The following is a 19,186-nucleotide window of genomic DNA, read 5'->3' as shown; positions in this document are numbered from 1 at the left end:
TTGCCCTACTTTCTCTTTGGAGGGTGAGCGAGGCGATGTAATACCACCCAGACATCAGGATGAGATTTTGAACCAATTACACACAAGGCTGAATTACGTGTGGGTGCTACTGTCTTAATGTGTGACCTCTCACCTCGCTGCTGTAGTTCTAAAGCCTCTTTGGAATAAGCCCAAGTCTGAAGCATAAAAAGGCCATTTCTGCAGTTTATAACACAGTAGGTCCCCTATGGCATCACATCTGTTAAATTCATACACTGGTATTTCAGGCCTGAATTTGATTTATCTTTTAAAAAGGAGTACTAACAACAGACTGTTAAGAGCACAGATTGTGAAACATTACAAATTAATCTTGGGTCGGCCGTGAACGAGGAGGTACAGTTTTGTCTTTTGTGTGAACACTCATGCCCCTTCACCCTGTCACCCTCTGGGCTCCCTGTGGGGTGTGGGAGTGGGGAGGGGGAGGGGGAATGCGTGATGCAGGGGGATGCAAGGGGATGCAGGGGGAGGGCCCCAGAGGGCATGGGACAGGCAGGGAACAAACCTCTCTGCTTGCTCTGGCTGCAGCCAGTTTGGGAGTTTGGCATCTCTTGCCCATTCCACTTCAGAAGGTGGCTCGCACCACACGAAGCACCACGGCCACTGTAAGTGGGGTCTGCGCAGCCCCCGAGGCAATTAGCTCTGGTCCTCGGGGTGGGCAGCATCACATGGGGCAGTGTGTGGGGGACTGGGTTGGCGCTCACGCCACCAGCTGGCCTGAGCCAGTGGACAGAGGACACAGACATTTCTCAGATTCGACTCCAGTCTCCGAACTCAAGTTCCAAAGAGGTAGAGAGAACTCCAATCGCAACATCGACCTTGTCTTGCATCCCTGGCCCCCCACCACGCTCAGACCATGGGTGACTCTTACTAATTGGTGATTGGCAGCACATCCCCGGCCCCCAGAGTCTGCCATTGGTTTAAGGCAATTGCTGCCTTCCTGTCCAGTTTCCGATGGACATTTTTCTAAATGAGACATTAAACGACACCGTGATGCGTTCCTTCCAGCTCTTCTCCTAGTTAAACGACAACCCTGCTTTGGAGAGCCACCTTTACGAAGCAGTAGTAGCCCGACAATATTAATACCAGCAGATCTCAGGAAATAGTGAGAAAGAGAGAGGGAAAGCTTGCAAGCGAAGGCACAGATGGTGGGCGGGGAGGCAGGGTGCTCTCAGCAGGCTTCAGTGGAGATGCATTAACTCCACAGAGGCATGAGGGCTTCCCACCAGTACCATCATGAATTATAACTGAGTATGGGAGTGAGGTCTCAGTGCCTGGCTCACAGCAAATAGACTGTTCTATTTTCCTGCCCAATCACCTTTCACCCTTATAAACTCAAAGCACAGCAAAGCTCACTGCTGATATTTAATGGTATCCCCGCAGCCTTTTATGTGGCTAGAAGGCACACAAACTTAGCAGATGTGCCCAGTGGTGTAAGTCAGATAATTATAAAATTAAGTTTTGCCAATGTCAAAAGAGGAAACCTTTGACGGGCGATTCGCGTTTCCAGTGAGAGGTGGTCCTCTGTCAGCCGCGGGACCGAATCAAAGCCGGAGGGGCCGCAAAGGAAGGATGCCCGCCTCCCAGACACACTGGGTACCGGGGAAGAGCCCCCCTTTTGCATACTTTCTCCTCCTCTTGCGAAAAGGCAGGTCCTGCCCAGTTGCTTAGTTCTCCCACTCGCTCATTCAATGAAGTTATCAATGAAGGAGGCCTGTTATTTTAGGCAGTTTAAAATTTCACCGCTTTTAAAGGACTCGTTTACCCTGCCTTTCACTCCCGTTTAAAGCCTTGGAGTTGCTGTTCTAAATGACAGCACCGCGAGCGAGCACTGCTTTTAAGCACTATTCATCTCGCCCGCCACATCTCAGGCTTTTACAGAACACTGCTCTCTCTCCAATAAGGGGAACTTACTCTTTCATAGCTGCAGGGCAGAGCCTGTTCCGAGCTGTAGATTCGCTGCAAATATAACAATAAAGGATACAAATGTGAATTCCTCTTAAAATACACGCTTGGCTCTGAAGCTGCCTTGCCTTAGCAAACTCGATCAAGAGCAGCCTATCAATCTTTCTCCAAATGCGCAGCAACAGCTCATTTCACGCGGCTGTCCGATGGATCGCCACATCGATGGATCAGAAGGCGCTGCAATGAATTCTTTGCTCATTTTGGGGGATTTATAGTTGAAGTCCATGATTACCATCTCTCTTTCTCTAATTGTCACAACAGTTGGATATGGAGGTGGTGTTTTCCAATAGTCGGGTAAAAGTTTGTAAACACAAAGGGTCTATTCTTGGCATTCTGTCTCTGCTAATGTGAGGAAGCTGATCCATGTGTGGAGCAAACATCTAAAATAGGAACATATGTGGGAATTTAACGTGCCTCTCTGGACTGCAGAATGTTCTAGAAATTTGGATTTCCAGATCTCTCCAAAGGATCTGACTACAAACGGGGTGAGACAGAGCTCTGTCTTTACAGGACAATTGTGCCCGCAGTTTCTTGTTCCTAGAGGAGGGAGGCAGATCTTCTGGCGCCGTGGCAGCAGGCTGTCTTGGCGACATAGAAGGTGGCGGGGCCAGCAAAGCCCAGCCAAAGCAGAATGTGGCAGAGGTGATGAGCATTTCCAGGGGGTGGGGAGGGAGGGGGCTGTGGAACTGGCCACAGTGCTCTTCAGTACACCCTAGCTGGATGCTCCATAAAGTCGCATTGATGGCAGTTCGGAGATGGCCATCTGTTGTCAACTCTGGGCCAGACAAAAAAATAATGTAATGGCAGATCGCTAACAACAGGGCTGTTGGAGGAGGGAATGAGTCCTAGAACGAGGAGGTGGCGCTCTATCTTTTAATAGTGAAAACCAGCCATCGATAGGAACATCAAGAAATTAATGGATGGAGAATTTTTAAAAATTGAGCTGGGGTGCTGTAGAAACGATTCAGATGTAAATAAAGTGATTTTTGCTTATTGCAATCACCTCTGCTGCCCTTACTTCAGTCATATTAACCACTTGATTCTTGAAAATTTGACTAGCAGGACACATGGTGAAGCAGTGAGGGCCAAATTTAGTAAAAGGTGCACACACAGACGAGGCATTTATTGGTACAAAACGGGTAATTGAAAATGCATTTACTCATTTAGTCCAAATGAGTTCATTGTGACTATCATGCCTATCTGTCTTCCTGGATGCTTGCTTGATTCCTAGGTGCAGTCTTATAAAAAACAAAAACAAAATAAAGCTATCTCATCTTTAGATGCATTGTGAATACTATAAGACTTAAAACTCCCTTCTTTGCTCAAGAAAAACCTTAGCTTTGTGCTACTGCATAGATGATAGGAAGAAAGAGGGGGCAGGGAAGGAGGGAGGGAGAGAGAGAAAGAGAGAGTAGAATGAATGAATGAGAAACAGTCAAACTGAGGTTAGCCGCGTCCTGTTTTTTTTGTCCTGTATGATTAACTTTCTGCCTTCAATGGTAGGGCCAATCAATCCTGATTGAATTATCCAATATTAACAGCTGAAAGTGATCAAAAGTAATGGTGAAAACATAGCACCAATCAATAAATCAATGCAAATGATTCAGTTCCTGGAGATTCGATCAAATAAAAGAGATAGATCAATTTAACCACTGAGCAAATTAAGTGGAAGTTGGTGGAGCACCAATTTACTTCACAAGCCCCGCAGGCCCACAAAGCAGAGAAATGAGGTGGTGGAGAAAGGGAGGGACCAGTTCCAGACCCACATGCTCACTTGACACAATTTAATACTCCTGAGATCCCTGTGGCTATGTGACGTGTTCAGGGGCTGTGATTTCAGCCCCAAGAACAAGAGATACAGAGGTCCAAGGGATCTGAGGAAATAAATGGAGAGCCCAAGTACCAGGAAACATGAACCACCCAGGAAGAGGCAGGGAGTAGGTGCCCCACACTGACTATGCTCCCAGACTACCGCTATGAAACACAGCAAAGGCAGGCAGGCCCAGACAGGGCAATGGGCAAATCTTCCAATCTGGGGTTCCCTAAGGAAGACCACATGATAAGAGGCAAAGCAGGACAGGGTTTTGAATCTTATAGTTGGAGTGGGGATAAAGAAAGAAATATCAAACTCCACTAGAAAGAAAAATAAAGCAATTGAAAAATACACGAATGTTGTGAAGAATATCGGAAGCAAAACAGTTTAAGGGCACATCTGATAGCTTTAAAGGTACACCTTTCCATTCGTCCAGTTTGTGAAAGAGAATTGGCCTGACTCAGAGAAAAATATGACAACAAACTGAAACAAACCTTTCCCCAAATCACAGATCCCACCTTGTCTTTGATGGAGGCGCATGCTAAAACCTTTTGTTTTGGCCACATGTCCTTAATTTAGGGTATATGGAGAGAAGGAAGGGTCAGGTTGTTTTGAAATGTTTTTATATTTCTGAAAGCAAATATAAGTGTTTTGTTTTATGGTTAAATGCTAGAAAGAAGAAAGGAAAGAAAAAAGCCCAAGACTCTTTAATCTCCTGAAAAAGATGAATGTTTTTAAAATAAGAATTTTTACCTGCAAACCAATTAACATGAAACTATGTCAAGGTATGATTAACTGGGAAATTATTCCAGTAGAACTAGAGCAGACAACTAAGGAAAATCTGATGTGTCTGAGATAAGAGATTTTATTTCTGAGTAATGATGACTCCTGATTTTGTATACTTAGGTCAGCACTTGGGAGCAGGGAGAGGGTCAGGGAGCCAATGCTTGCCCAGTGCCTGTTTTGGTCCACACTCCACTGCACTCTCTCACTAGGATCCTGGGAGTTGGGCATGAGTCCTTGCTATTTCCCACATGCCCGTTTTATAGATGGTGACACTGAAGCACACAGTTGACAGCTTGTAAGTGGCAGGGACCAAAATCAAACTCTGGTGATTCTTCTCTGCAATTCACGCCCTTTCCCTTGTACTAAGCTGCCTACAGAGAACTGAATGCAAATTAAAACAAATGAATAAAAATCTCATAAAAAATGATTTTTTTTAGAACTACTAACCATTAGAGACTTATGGGTGGCTAACTCTCCCATAACCACAGATACCAGAATCACATCCATCCTTCAGAACCGGCTTGAATGCTTCCCACAAGATGTCTTTCTTGAGTCTCCCAGCTGGAGAATAAGCATCTTCTCTTCAAATACTTATAACAGTTTATTACATATTAGCTCATATAATGGCTAATCATATGCATATCTTATCTTTTCTAGTAGCCTGTAAATATGATCTATTTCTAATTATTTTTGATATGTCACAGAATGATTGGGACCATGGTCAATTTAAAATGATGAAGTTATATTTTTATTAGTATTTTAATTAATAAATATATTTTCTTAATTAATAATGGCACTGGGACAAAAGTAGTAAATAGCATAGCACTTGTGATTTTGACTATTAACAAGGACTCCTAAATGTCTCATCACACATTATTTAATAACCTGAGACACGAATTTGTATTACATTTATTAAAAGGCTACTTTAGGCAAATGGCTAAGTTAGCCTATGACCCAGCAACCAGCTCAGCAGCCATATTTCCATGTTGTATTGTTGTCTTAGAGGGCCCATAATATGCACACTGCTTCATTTTTTTTTCAGAAGTATGACCATAAAACTTGAGCACCAGTTAAGTTGTGGTGTGAAAAATATGCATCAAGCTCACGTGATTTGGTGGGAAAGTGATTTGAGAAGGAAAAACAGCTGAAGAGACAATTGCATATTTAAACGGAAGTGATATCCAAGTGATATCCGAAAGAAAGAAAATCATGATGTATCCTTTAGAATGTCAGATGATTACTGCATTTTGAATGTGGAAAACACTGCATTCATGAGCTAATGAAGGGAAGGGCTGCATATCACAATAACCTTTGATTCAAAAGGAATTCAAGTACCAGAATCTCAGAGCCTGAAGTTCATCTAGGCCAATTCCCTCTCTTCTTCCTGCTGGAATTCCCTCTACATCCATTAAATTCTTAACATGGTGCCTGATGGAACTTTCTATGGAGACACATTGGAAGAGGATGATTTGATCACTGCCTTTGAATTGTAGCTTTTCTAGAGGCACCAATTAAACAGTAATTACTATATTGAAAGAAAGTGGCCTATTCAGCAGCATTTTTACAAACACACCACTTGCTCACACCTGTATAAACCACTTTGGATACAAATATGCATTGTAGGATATTATTCTTGGACCACACCATCCCTCTCTCAAAGCAGCTTCCTTAAGTTCTGCAGAAAAAGTTTTGAGGTCTATTAGGAAAACATGTGAAACATTCAACATATTCATTTGCTTTTAAAAAAACAAAACATTCATTTAGTTCATGTAATGCACTTTTATTTCAAAGCACATCTTCCCTACCACCATGCTAGGTGGACTTACTCCTTGCACAAATGAGGGAAAGCTCTAACAAAAGAAAAAGCCTGTATCTTGCTAATAATTATCATTATATATCTCTAAACTGGAATTTAGAATTTTTGGTCAGAAAGGATTAGGGGTTGGTCATGTGAAGAACACAGCTTCCACACCGGCAAAAGGTGTGTCCTAGATTGAATGTTCCATAGAAATAGAGATTTTGTCTTTAAAAAAAAATTTTATTTATTTATTTATTTATTTATTTATTTATTTATTTATTTATTTATTTATTTGAGACACAGAGAGGCAGAGACACAGGCTTTGGGAGAAGCAGGCTTCCTGCAGGGAGCCTGATGTGGGACTTGATTCTAGGACCCTGGGATCACGACCGGAGCCAAAGGCAGACGCTCAACCACTGAGCCACCCAGGTGCCCCGAGATTTTGTCTTGTTTAATTCTAAAAGGAATTGTCATCTGTGCTGTCCAGAACATGATGTCTGAATCCTTGGTATCCTAAAGATGGACAGTGTACAATGAGGAATTATCTGAGTTCTGACTGGGCATTGTAGGCAATATCAATGAAAATAACACACTGCTGTGTGTGTTGAATATAAAATTTTATACCCAACAAAGCACTTCTAGTCTCTCTCTCTGTCTCTCTCTCTCTCTCACACACACACACACACACACAAATGCTCAAATGCTTTCACATTTTTAACTGAGCATAAGCAGTGAAAGAAATGTAAATTACTTAGCACATTCATGAAATCATTTATGCACCATTAAAAGATACACTGTCATTATGTTATGAGGTGATTTTGAAATGCTCATCCTAGACTTACCCTAGTATTCTCACTCTGATGGAACAGTCAAATAAACTACATGCTTTTAGGAGTGCCTGGGTGGCTCAGCTGGTTAAGCATCTGACTTCCCCTCAAGGCATGATCTCAGGGTCCTGGGATCAAGCTCTACATTGGGCTCCCTGCTCTGTTTCTGCCTTTGCCTCACCCTGCCTCGTGTTCTCCCCTCTCTCATATAAATAAATAAAATCTTTATTTGCTTTCAATATCCAACGGGATTTTAGTTCTTGGACATTTAGTTTTATAATCTCTTCTGTAAAGTCCTCCTTTCTGAGGTTCAGTGGCATAAAAAAGTAGATGAGTATGAATTCAAATGGTATGTATGATATGTGTCAATTTTAAAATTTGCATTTATTTTACATACCAAAGCATGAACCAAATTGGGCTGATAAAATGGCTTCGTTTTTCATTTTTCTACTCTTATGATTTTGGTTACCAATCTAATTTTCTACTTTTACCTTAATTTCAGTCGATTTCCCTCCTCATTCTAGAAATTAACAAAACTATTATGGTTTTTGTACACTTATCATACCCAATTTTTAGCAGGAAATAAAAGAAATCAATCTTTAAAAATTATATTAATTCCATCCTCTGAGCACAGGTGTAAAGGTAATTTGGGTAATGAAAGCAAATGTACAGGACTGTGAACCCCTGAGGGTAAAGCATAAAAAATCCAAACACTCTTAAACTAGAAAAAGTAAAGTTAACTATGATCCATTTTTCTTAATGTATTGAAACCAAAAGCCACTGCTACTACTGGGGATTTTAGAAAACAGACCTACACAGATATTCCTATGACTGTGGATAGCGTTCTAAAAATTATCATATAGTACATTTAAAAACTATTCTTATCTAAGAGATAATGCATATTTTGAGCTTGAGTATTTATATCAAGACCAAGTATGTGGGGCACCTGGGTGGCTCAGTTGGTTGAGCAACCAACTCTTGATTTTGGCTCAGGTCATGATCTCAGGATTGTGAGATTAAGCCCCACATCTGTCTGGCTCTGCACTCAGCAGGGAATCTGCTTGAGATTCTCTCTCTCCCTCTCCCTCTGCACTCCCCCCGCCCCTGCCAAAAAAGACCAAATATGTATGATTCTGAGTTACGGGATTGGAAGAAGAGTGCCTACAGCTTTGGATTACAGTCTAAGCCTTATTGTGGCCCAGATCACAATTTGAATGAATGAATCAAGAATGATTTGAGACATGTTTGACCTTCGAAGATCTCAAAAGAGTCAGAAAGAGTTGTGTGTTTTGTATTGTATCTTATAAACCAAGAGTTTTCAAAGTGTGGCTCAGGGACCTCTGGGGTCTCCTAGATCCTCTCAGGGGGGTCTGTATGTCAAGACTATTTTCATAATAGCATTAAGACATTATTTGCCCTTTACACTCTCATTGTCTCATGAGTACACAGTGGAGTTTCCTAGAGGCTACTTGACAAGGGATGACATCATCTCTCTGACAGCTAGTAGAATTGCATATGTGTATATTCTTGTGTTTGAAACATCCTTTAATTTTGATTTTAAATACGAAAATATCAATAGATAATAACCCACATAAATCAAAGCCCTTTGTGGTCATCAATCATTTTAACTGTAAAGGCATCCTAAGATCAAAGAGTTCGAAAACTCTACAATTAGTTCTACATTAATTGTAGAAAAGAATAAATACCATACATTCCACAAAACCCTAAAATACACTATAAAAGAAACCTGGAGTTCTGAAGGATGTGTTTAGTTGCTTAGTTTTGTCTATGCTACAATGGGCTACAGGCTACTACGGCCACAGTGTTGGATTCTTTTAATGAAAAACAATGACGTCTTGCCACCAGGTTAGCTATATTAGAAATCTACTAATACAGTATAAAAGTGCAATTTTGTTGCAAACCTTTTTCAAGAACATTAGGTAGAAGTCAGTCTCTATAGAGTCTCTACAACTTTGATCGAAGAGACTGAATAGGTTAAAATCTATTATTAATTCTGCTCCACAGTTTACATGCTAATTAAGTATCACTAGGTGTATTGGCCATATCCTTTACCGAGTCATAAAAACGCAATGACTTCTCTTTTGATACCTATTGCAGTAAGAATATATTTACAAACAGAAATATAGGTTATATTAAGATTGACAATACTCTAACTTGGTCAATCTTCTATATTCAATTCCCAAACAGATATGAAAGAGTAGAAATCTATTTTGAAGGGATAAAAAGTAAGACCGCAACTTTAATTTCAGTCCATGGACACCATTATGACAATGAAATGGGCTCACCCATTCATTCATATATTTTATCTTTCACCACCTTAATCTGCTATTTGTTTACTCTTGGGACGATAACAGATCATAAAATGTAAATTCCTTATTTTGACACAGAATTCACATAAATTTGGCTTCCCCAGAGTCCAAGAAGGTACAAAGCTGTCCCAGGGTTCACAGTATAGGATGAGAAACAAAGGAGTGGGTATGGCTCTGAGTTCTTCCTTCATCTGGATCTCGTTGAAGGGACTCAATGCAAAAAAAATAACTATCCCTTTCCCCCATTTTAGGCTAAATAACTTTATTGTTAATAATAATGTTCAAAATAATAAAACGATTTTGAGTTTGAATCCATTCTCCTCCAAAGGCACCAACGACATTTAATAAAAACATGTTACTCATAGAATTTCATCAGAAAAATGAGGATAAAGTACTGTGCCTATTTCTCAGATGAAGTAACAGAAAAAACAAAATAAGAGTTATCTTCCTTTCACCATTAGTAAGATTTCTAGGTTAGCATCCAGGTCTCTTACCTGTAATTTAACGACTGGTCTGTTGCCAAGAGTAATAAAACCAACCAAACATTTGTGTTCTATTTTCTGGTTTGTACCTTAGATTCAGACCTATTAACTTCATTTTTGCCTGACAGCAACCCCTTAAGTGTTACACCTGTCTATCATTTCTTCATATCTGAGGTTCAGAGTCATTATTATGGACCATTGCAAAGTCACATATCTAGCAAATGGACACTAAAGGCTAAACCTACTGTCTTTGGGGGCCACAATTTTTAACTAGATTATTACTAAGTAATAATTATTCTAGTTAATTAAGTGTAAGAAACATACTGGACATGAGTACAGCTTCTTTCTTCTCTTTCCTTCTCCCTTCCAATTTTGAACCCCTCTGGACAACAATAACTTGGACGTCCATCCAGCTTGGAGTCCAGTGGGAACAGAACATGAATAAAACAGGATTGGGGAGAGTGGGCCATGACAGCGAGGTGAATGATCCCACAGTCCAATAAACCTGACCCCTAAGCCTATCACACTGGGTCAGAAGGTCCAATTATAGGTCTGTTCTAGTTCTTTTTATGATTGACAGCAGCCAGAGGCAAAATTACTTTGGTGTCTGTTAATCCAGCCTCTAATTTTCCCTTTGCCCCAATACACACTGAGCATCATGGTGGCCCAGGGTGAGTGATACTGTGAATCCAGATTTAAAATGCCCTTGTTTCCTATAAGAAGAGCAACTGAGTTCAATCTCGGTTCTCCTCATGGAGACATTACCTGCAGCTCTGTTTGGAAGAAAAACTTCTGTGGACATTGTGTGCAGTCATAGATCTTGTCTTCTTGTCCATGGGCAGAGAAAATATGCTGCTGCAACTTGTTTGCTTGAACAAACACTGCAACGGTAAAAAGAGGTTGAACTCTGGGTTATTTTCTTTCTGTGATGCTTCCCCCTGAAGAGCCCCGGACCCAGCCGACCGAATAGCACACCTTCTGGGTGTGACCACCGCCAGTCACTGGGGAGGGCCGAGTCACATTTGCTTGTGGTCAGGTCCCTGGCTTTTGTGAAGGTGCACTCTACCAAGCACCTAATTCAACCCAAACAGCTCCAAAGTAAAGGTTTATCGAGGCCCTGCTCCCTATAAATCTTTTAAAAATAAAGCTGAAAATTGTCAAATGCACAGCACCGTCTGAACAGAAAGGACTCTTATTTCTCAGCAACCCACAGGTTAAGAAATCATAGATGCCAAAACCCTGTTTATTGTATTTGCCTAAAGTTATAGCTAGCAAACAGTTCTCTATTTAAATGTGTTAATGCTAAAAATTATATCCCACAGCTACTCTGGGGCACTGTCTATAAATGTGAAACAGAACGGCAGGTAAATTCTCTTTGGATACTTTAAGATCAACTCAGCCTACACACTGAATGCAAGGGTTTCAATAATATAAACATGTTCAATTTTAATGACTACAAAACAAGGCCCTAAGACTGTGTAACAGTTTACCTAGGAGACATACTATTAATAATTAAATTGTATATGCCAGAGGCAGTGTTTGGGTTGGCAGAACTGACTTCTGATGGATGCCTGCTGCACTGTGACCTAAAAAAGTTTGCATCTACAATATTAATCTGTATAGGCAGGGAAAGGATTTATTAAAGATGTTGGCATTTGACTTTGACTCCACTCTAATCATTAAAATTATTCTAATTGCCAGCCAACCTAAAATATTAGAATATTGTTCTTGTGAGTCATACATTTTAATCACATTTTTCATTACCTTAAAAAACTACTCAGATTTCTTCTCTCCCACCTAACATGCTTTATATTGGAAGGTTTTTTTTTTTTTTCTTTTAATTGTTATTTTAAAAATTACTTCCAGGTACACTAAAACAATTCAGGTCTGTCAGCACAGAAAATGCGGACTGCTCATGTTTAATGCATTTTTGTCTCTTACCTACATCAACAAAAAGAAATTTTTTTTTTTTTATACCGATTTGCCACTGATCTCCATATAACAGAACATTTTATGAGGCTTCTGGCTACAACATCAAATAACTATTTTATTAGGGGTCTTAATCATGAGAAGATCTATGATCCAGTCTTCTTTATGAAGACTTATTATGAGCTTTTATAGAGAACTCAGACTCCTGACTCATTGTGTCTTAACATAAATGCTATGCTATGGTAAAAATATAACAATATATACTTTTATCTTAACTACAGAGAACAGACTACAGGTTACCAGAGGGGAGGTGGTTGGGGGGATGGGTGAAAAAGGCGATGGGGAATAAGGAGGGCACTTGTGATGAGCACTTGGGTGATGTATAGAAGTGCTGAATCACTATATTGTATACATGAAGCTAATAGTAGACTGTACGCTAACTGGAATTTAAATACAAACTTCAAAAAACCAAAGAATTTTAAAAAGCAAGCCTTCCTCTCCCTCCAAAAAAACCCAATATATATATTTAAAATACAAACCAAAAGAATAAAAAAAAAACAGTTCCATAAGAAGGCGTGGCTTATGGAATTACTGAAAGAAGGAGCCTCACAGGCAAATGTTGAAGGCAGAGCCATCACCCTATTCAAGTACTACTTGTGGTAACTGGACAATGAACATGGCCCCCCTCTCATTTTGTTTAAGGACAGAAATCTATAGGTTGAACAGTGAAGGTTAATAACCAATGTCTGGAATCTTGCTCTGTAGACAAAGAAGCCAATTTTGAGAGAAGGATGTATTTTTGTTTTGTTTTGCTTTTTTTTTTTTTTTTTTTGCAAATAAGAAGGAAACATAGCCTTGAGGGGCTTGACCATCGAGTTCAAGACACATGCAAAATGATCACAAAGGATTTTCCAAAATAACTTTGTCACTGTTAGGGGAGTACCAGGAATGTGTATGATCCTATTTCAACCCCTATGGGGTTCAAATTATAGTTTCTGATGTATGTTTTTTTGCTGCTGCTGCTGCTGAAAACTCTAGTGCTACAACATTCAATAAAAGTTTCTTCTCAAAAGTGTAAATTTCTATCAACTTCTACTTTAAAAATCCAACTTCATAGGAAATAAACACTTCCTCTAATCTGTTCATCTCATCTGTTTTCTAGTTTCAAGAATTTGAACTAGAGGTTTTAATAATATCTTTTTGATTTCTTCTGGGGAACGTTACAAAATTCTCCAAGTTGAAGTAACAGACAGGGGCTGGCAACACGGCTGCATTTTTAGTTACATGGCTTGTGATTATTAAGAAGTCGTTTTGTGCAGGCACTCCGCCTTGGTAACCTTTTAACACCAAGAGGAGAAAAGTGAACAAAACATGGATGTCGTTTTCCAAATGGAAAAGTGCAAAGTTCTGCGAGAGCTCGAAATGCCATTTGTTCATCCTGACAGTTAACCTTCCTGCCCATGTGAGCCTTTAAGTAGGCAGCAATCAATAATGCTAATAAGCAGAAATCAAACATCTTCTCCCCAAATTGAATTGAAGTCATAGCTGCAAGAGGCTGTAGCAGTGGGGATACGTCTTGGTAGTAAGGACATGATCTGGCCACGGGGCTCTCTAGAGTTTCCTACCTGTAAAGCAGACGGGGCACTTGAAGGTACCTCCCATTCCTTCGAAGCTGTGCTCTATCAGATGGCACTGGAGTTTGGCAGGGGAGTCGAAGGTCTGGCTGCAGAGTTTACACTCGTGGTTCAGTCCCTCATCTGTTAAGGAGAATAAAAATTGGAGCAGAAAAATTGAAAAATTGAAACCCACCATATCTCTAAAAGACAAGTGAATTCCCTATAACCACACACATTAAATGATTTCTGTGACCAAATATAAATATATAAGTAGCATATATGTTTTTTGGTTATTGTTTCACAGGACCTATGAATTTTTATCAATTCAAAAACATTTCTGGAATTTAAAAATCCAAAGATAACCAGAAGACAGGATTTGTCTTTGGGTAACGCACTTCATTAAGCTTTTGAAGTTTAATTAGATATCACTGCTAGGGCATCTCCTTTTCACTATTGTGATTTTATGGCTGTGTATTTCTAAAGTCCTACAATAATGGACCCATAGAAAAATGGATAGCTTCTTCTCAGGCCTCCCCTCTGGATTACTTAGAAGGTTCTACAAGTTTCTGTTCCCAACTATAAGGTTTTTAGAGGTATTCCCACAAACTTTCTTTTCCTATTCCCAAGCTATTCAGGTGATTTTGAAATACTATTAATGCTTATAGCATTATAAATGCTTTCTTTTCATTTATCCTATAAATGCTTTCTTTTCCAGCATGGTACTCCCAGCTCCACATATCTTCTCAGTTCAATGCTCCCTCTGCTTTGTAAGGCAGTTTCAATTTCACCTTGCGATCTAGACTGTCCTTCTCCAAAGGAATTTCTAACAACTCCACACTCACTTTTGACTACTCCTGGATTTTTCTTTGATACCTTTGGAACAAGATAGTAGAAGAATATTTTGATGTAATAATAATTGCTACATAACGTGAAGAGGTTCTGTTGTTGACAGACACCATTATATTTTTTTAAAGGTTTTATTGTTCATGATAGACAGAGACTGAGACAGAGAGAGAGAGAGAGAGAGAGAGAGAGAGAGGCAGGCAGAGACACAGGCAGAGGGAGAAGCAGGCTCCATGCAGGGAGCCCGATGCGGAACTTGATCCCAGGACTCCAGGATCGCACCCCGGGCCAAAGGCAGGCGCCAAACCGCTGAGCCACCCAGGGATCCCCAAGACACCATTATTTTTATGTTGCTTTTCTCCTCATCAAAGTGTTTCTGAAATTTAAAATTTAAGGATTACTCCAACTTATTTCAATTCGCAATTATAAGAACTGAACACCAGTAGCGCTAGAATGAACAACCTCACGTTTCTTTAGTGTTTTCTGTGTTTCACAGGCTGTTGTTCTAAGTGCTGACGGAGATAAATTCGTTTAATTTAACAACTACTATTAGTCGCATTTTATAGATGAGAAAAACGAGGCCCACAGAGTTTAAGTGATTTTTTTTTTTTTTTCTGAGTCACAGAGGCAATACTTGGTGTAGCCAGAACTTAACTCCAGGCATCTTGGCCTCAAGGGCCAGGATCTCAGCAAACAGGCTATAGCATACACCAGCGACTCCCAGACGACTTCTCAGAGAGAGTTAGGGCTGAGAGGCTGCAATTTAACCTAGCTTGTTATCTTTTAACCTAGCTTGTGATTTAACCTAGTTTGTTAGTTGGTCCAAGGGTTGTGGGTTATTAAGCTGTTTAACCTAGTTTGTTATACTTTTATCTTCTCCTATTTGCAGTGATTAGAAATGTTATTAAGGCACATTAGTGTCAGATATTCTAGGTCTATGGAATAAAAGGCATATTCACACTGTGAAGGCAACAAGTCTATCCTCCAAAGGTATCTCCTTTCGTGCAACACAACATGCACGTGTAAGTCCTCCACTGTCTGATATCACTGGCAACACGAAGGCTCAATTACAAAGTGAATTATTATTAGCTAACTAGGAGTAAAATCGCTCTATTTGTATTCCTAATCTCTCTTCCCACACAAGTATGAGTCTTTAGAAGCAGAGGATTGGAATTTGTAAAAAGAGAAGCAAAGCACTAATTAAGCCACCCAGTACTGTCTACATTTCACAAGAGATAAAAACCTACTCTGTATTTGGGTGGCACAGTAAATTCCTTGATTATAATTATGTAAGAAGGAGTTTAATTGTGCATACTGACATGACAAGGGGTTATACAAAAAGCTTTAGGGATTATATAAGATCAAGGGGTTTTCATCTGTTCCTTTCTCTCTCTTTCTTTTTTCAATCCTGAAGTCACCAACATTTTCCCAAATTTTAGATCTTAAGAAATATTGGGAACACTGTTTATTGTAGGGAATTGGGTCACTAAGTTGATCAACAGAATTTGCCAAATTTAAATGTTTCCTATTTCCTCAATGCTGCATACCTTACTTTGGTGGAAAGAAGGTAACCAAGAGTTCTGCTTTCATCTTTAAATCTGTGCTTCACACAAGAACCAACATGTGGCCTATGGATGTGAGCAAGGTATAAACATTTGTTTCAGAATTCTTTTTTATAAGATTTTATTTATTTATTCATGAGAGACGCAGAGAGAGGCAGAGACGTAGGCAAAGAAGCAGATTTCCTGCAGGGAGCCCAATGTGGGACTCGATCCCAGGACCCCAGGATCACGACCTGAGCCAAAGGCAGATGCTCAACCACTGAGCCACCCAGGTGCCCCAGATTCAGAATTCTTAACCCTACAATATTTGTGAAGTGACACATATGAGCCTGGTTGGCTTTCTAGAGGACAATGACTGACTGACAAACACAAAGTGAATCCTGAAAGTTAAAATGATCTTTAATGTGATGTTGTCGTTTCTTGACTATGCGTATTTTGTTTGGAAAACTAATAGAAGGGGAGAAAGATATGTGTTGCATGAATACAAAGAAAATGTCCTTATCAATTTTTATTTCCCATCCTGAGAACAGAGAAGTTCCATCATAAAACGTTGCATAATCCAAACTTAGTCAAGTGAATTTACAAGAAGGTGACACACAGCCATAAAGCATTTATGTATTATTAGTGCAGACTTAGTTTTCATCAATCCCATACTTGGTGAAGGCACTATGATAGCAATGATCATAAAGATAGCTTCTAGCATTTTCAGAACTTTTTATAGTTTAACAGCACATTTTAATATCGAAAAAAAGATATTGGGAGTTCTACATTCCTAAGTTATACAAAGGTCTTTTCCAACAAGTAACTTTTCCTAGCGATTTGAGTAGGACGGAATATATATCTGAATTACCACACAGCAAATGGTAGAGGAGGGAAAGCCAGGGTGCTCCGAGCTAGACAGGGTACCCCTGTACACCCGTCTCCCACCTTCATTAACTTCTCTGGTCATTTCCCCCGTGCTCACACTTGCTTATTTCCACAGGGTCAAGTGGATAATGAGTGAGCAAGACAGGAGGACCCAAAACATTTTTATCACTCATTAACAGAACTCATTTTGTATTTTTTAACTGCAGAAGGGGGCAAGATAGTAATGGCAAACTAAGAAAATGCATTTATAGTAAAGATTTCAAAAGTTTATCCTTACTCGGAGTCTCTGTGTAACTCAGCTCCTGTACATTCTCTATTTACACTGTGTGGCTAAGTGCAGTGTCTTAATTTTCAAAGACTTTCTAAAAAGAATCCTCAGTACTGGGGGATCAACCTTAGGTAAGCCTTGTTTCCTTTCAAAACTGAGCTTCTCTCTTCTTGCTATCTGGGATGAGGTAGGAAGGAGCTGGAAGGTAGCACTGTGGTTTTAATTTAAAGTTGCCATTCCTGAGGTGGCACTATCAACACCTCCGATTTCAGGGGAACTTAAGCCTCAGGCTCAGGATTTTGCCTGCAAAGCCATAACTTGCACCTTGTCTTTCTATCTCCCTTCTTCCTAAAGGTGCCAAAAGCCTAAAAATTCAATCAAAGTAACCATCTCTGCTCCCCGGAAAGGTAGCAGCTGACAGTAATTGGATAATACAGTCTGACTCATTTATTAAAAAGAGATTCTGAGTCAATTGATTTAATAACCATTACAATATTCCATTAAGGATATAATAGGCTAGTGCAGCCCTATTTTTTTTTATTGAGTTATAGATGAGATCTATGGATGAAATGTCTAGATTTTTCTTCCCTTTCTGCTTATCTAGAGTCTCCAGATTTTCCACAATGAGCCTAATTTGCCTTTGTAGGTGACTTTGAAAGTTAAAGACTAAAAACTGCTACTCATGCTAGCCCTTATTAACTACAATGCTGAAATTCTGATAGCCAAAGAGTTACCAGGAAATGGGCAATAGTATGGAGGACAGAAAAACTGCAGTACTGCACACTAGGCTGAGGGGTATTCTAGCCAAGTACACTTGAGAGCAGAAATGAGCACAGGGAAAGGGAGAAAGAAACATCAGAGTGAAGATTAGTCAACTGAATGAGGAGAATATGGAGCTTTCAAAAATAAACCTGCATCTTTCCAGAACAAACAGAAAATCCCTGTTTGTTGTGTGCTGGTGGAGGGGAGCATGCGTGTGGCCAGCACTATCGGTCCAAGGTCAGGAAGGGCAAGAGTGGAGCTGGCACCACCGAGAAACATGTTGCAGGCCAGCAACTTCCCGTGCCCGTCAACCACTTTAAAGCACGGCCAGAGACGGTGTGGGTATAATTGAGAAATCATTTCCCACGTATAGAAATTTCAGCTCAAATAATTACTTCCACTTGTTAATCTCCATTTAAGTGTGAATGTAAATGTAAACAGGAATCGAGTCTACATAGAAGACACTGATGCTAATGTAAATATTTACTTCACTATTAAATGTTTCAAAGGAAAAGAGTCTGAATACATAATTGCAATACAACCTGATGATCATTTACAAAACTTGGTGCTCTAAGGACAAAATCTGTTTGTCTGAGGCCAGTTCAAAGGGGAATGATAATTTCTATCTCTCCAATTCAGAAAACGTTGACCAACACTGCTATTAATCAGCCAGCTTTGTAACAGAAAAAAGAAATAATAGTTGCCATTTGGATGCTCCAGCACAACTCAAGTTATAAGCTCCAACATGGCAATTGTTAGCTTAACAGAAGACACTGACATTTCAATATAAGCTTTAAACAAGAGAAACCCTTTAAGCAGCCTCCAGACTGTGTGTCCCATGTTTATACTCCTTTTCCTTCAATAAAAACAAAAATCTAGAGCAGCTACAAGCAAATGTTCAGTGGTTGACTTACATGCAGCTGTTATCTCAGGAATCACTGGGGGCCCCCTTAGATCGTCTGATCAACACTGCAGCCATTACGGAGGACCAATTTGTAACGGTTTATAAGTAGAACTCCTTCTCTTATTTACCCTCGAGACTGGCCAGAAGGGTCCTCCAGCCTCTTCCACTGCATAAATCTATAGGCTAAAGTCCAAAGATACAAACCCCTCTTGGTGCATCATCATGTGGCAGGGGCGATACTTAAAAAGCTCTGATCTGAGTGGGAGTAAACTCTGCCCTTGGAATCCAAACAGAGGAATCAAATGCCCTGCAGTTGTAATTTTTCCAGTTCGAACGTGTATACCGCTATATCCTTAACATATATTTTTAAATCCAAGAAAACTATGCCCCAAACCAAT

The 19,186-nt window shown here is 39.9% G+C and overlaps 1 protein-coding gene across 4 annotated transcripts in view; it reads right to left on the bottom strand.

The window, feature by feature from the left end:
- The window catches only part of ZNF521 (zinc finger protein 521), a 275,389-nt gene that overhangs the window by 15,926 nt on the left and 240,277 nt on the right, over nucleotides 1–19,186 (bottom strand). For all 4 annotated transcript variants that reach the window (XM_038543632.1, XM_038543629.1, XM_038543630.1 and 1 more), the window contains 2 exons: nucleotides 13,592–13,723; nucleotides 10,803–10,918 (listed from right to left, as the gene is read on the bottom strand). In XM_038543632.1, coding sequence (XP_038399560.1) covers nucleotides 10,803–10,918; nucleotides 13,592–13,723 — 248 coding nt within the window. The remainder of the gene's footprint in view (nucleotides 1–10,802; nucleotides 10,919–13,591; nucleotides 13,724–19,186) is intronic.

The sequence above is a fragment of the Canis lupus genome, chromosome 7, assembly GCF_011100685.1.
Source record: "Canis lupus familiaris isolate Mischka breed German Shepherd chromosome 7, alternate assembly UU_Cfam_GSD_1.0, whole genome shotgun sequence".
NCBI classification, from domain to species: domain Eukaryota; kingdom Metazoa; phylum Chordata; class Mammalia; order Carnivora; family Canidae; genus Canis; species Canis lupus.
The sequence above is the reverse complement of the archived record's forward strand: the minus strand, read 5'-3'. Positions and strand labels throughout refer to the sequence as shown.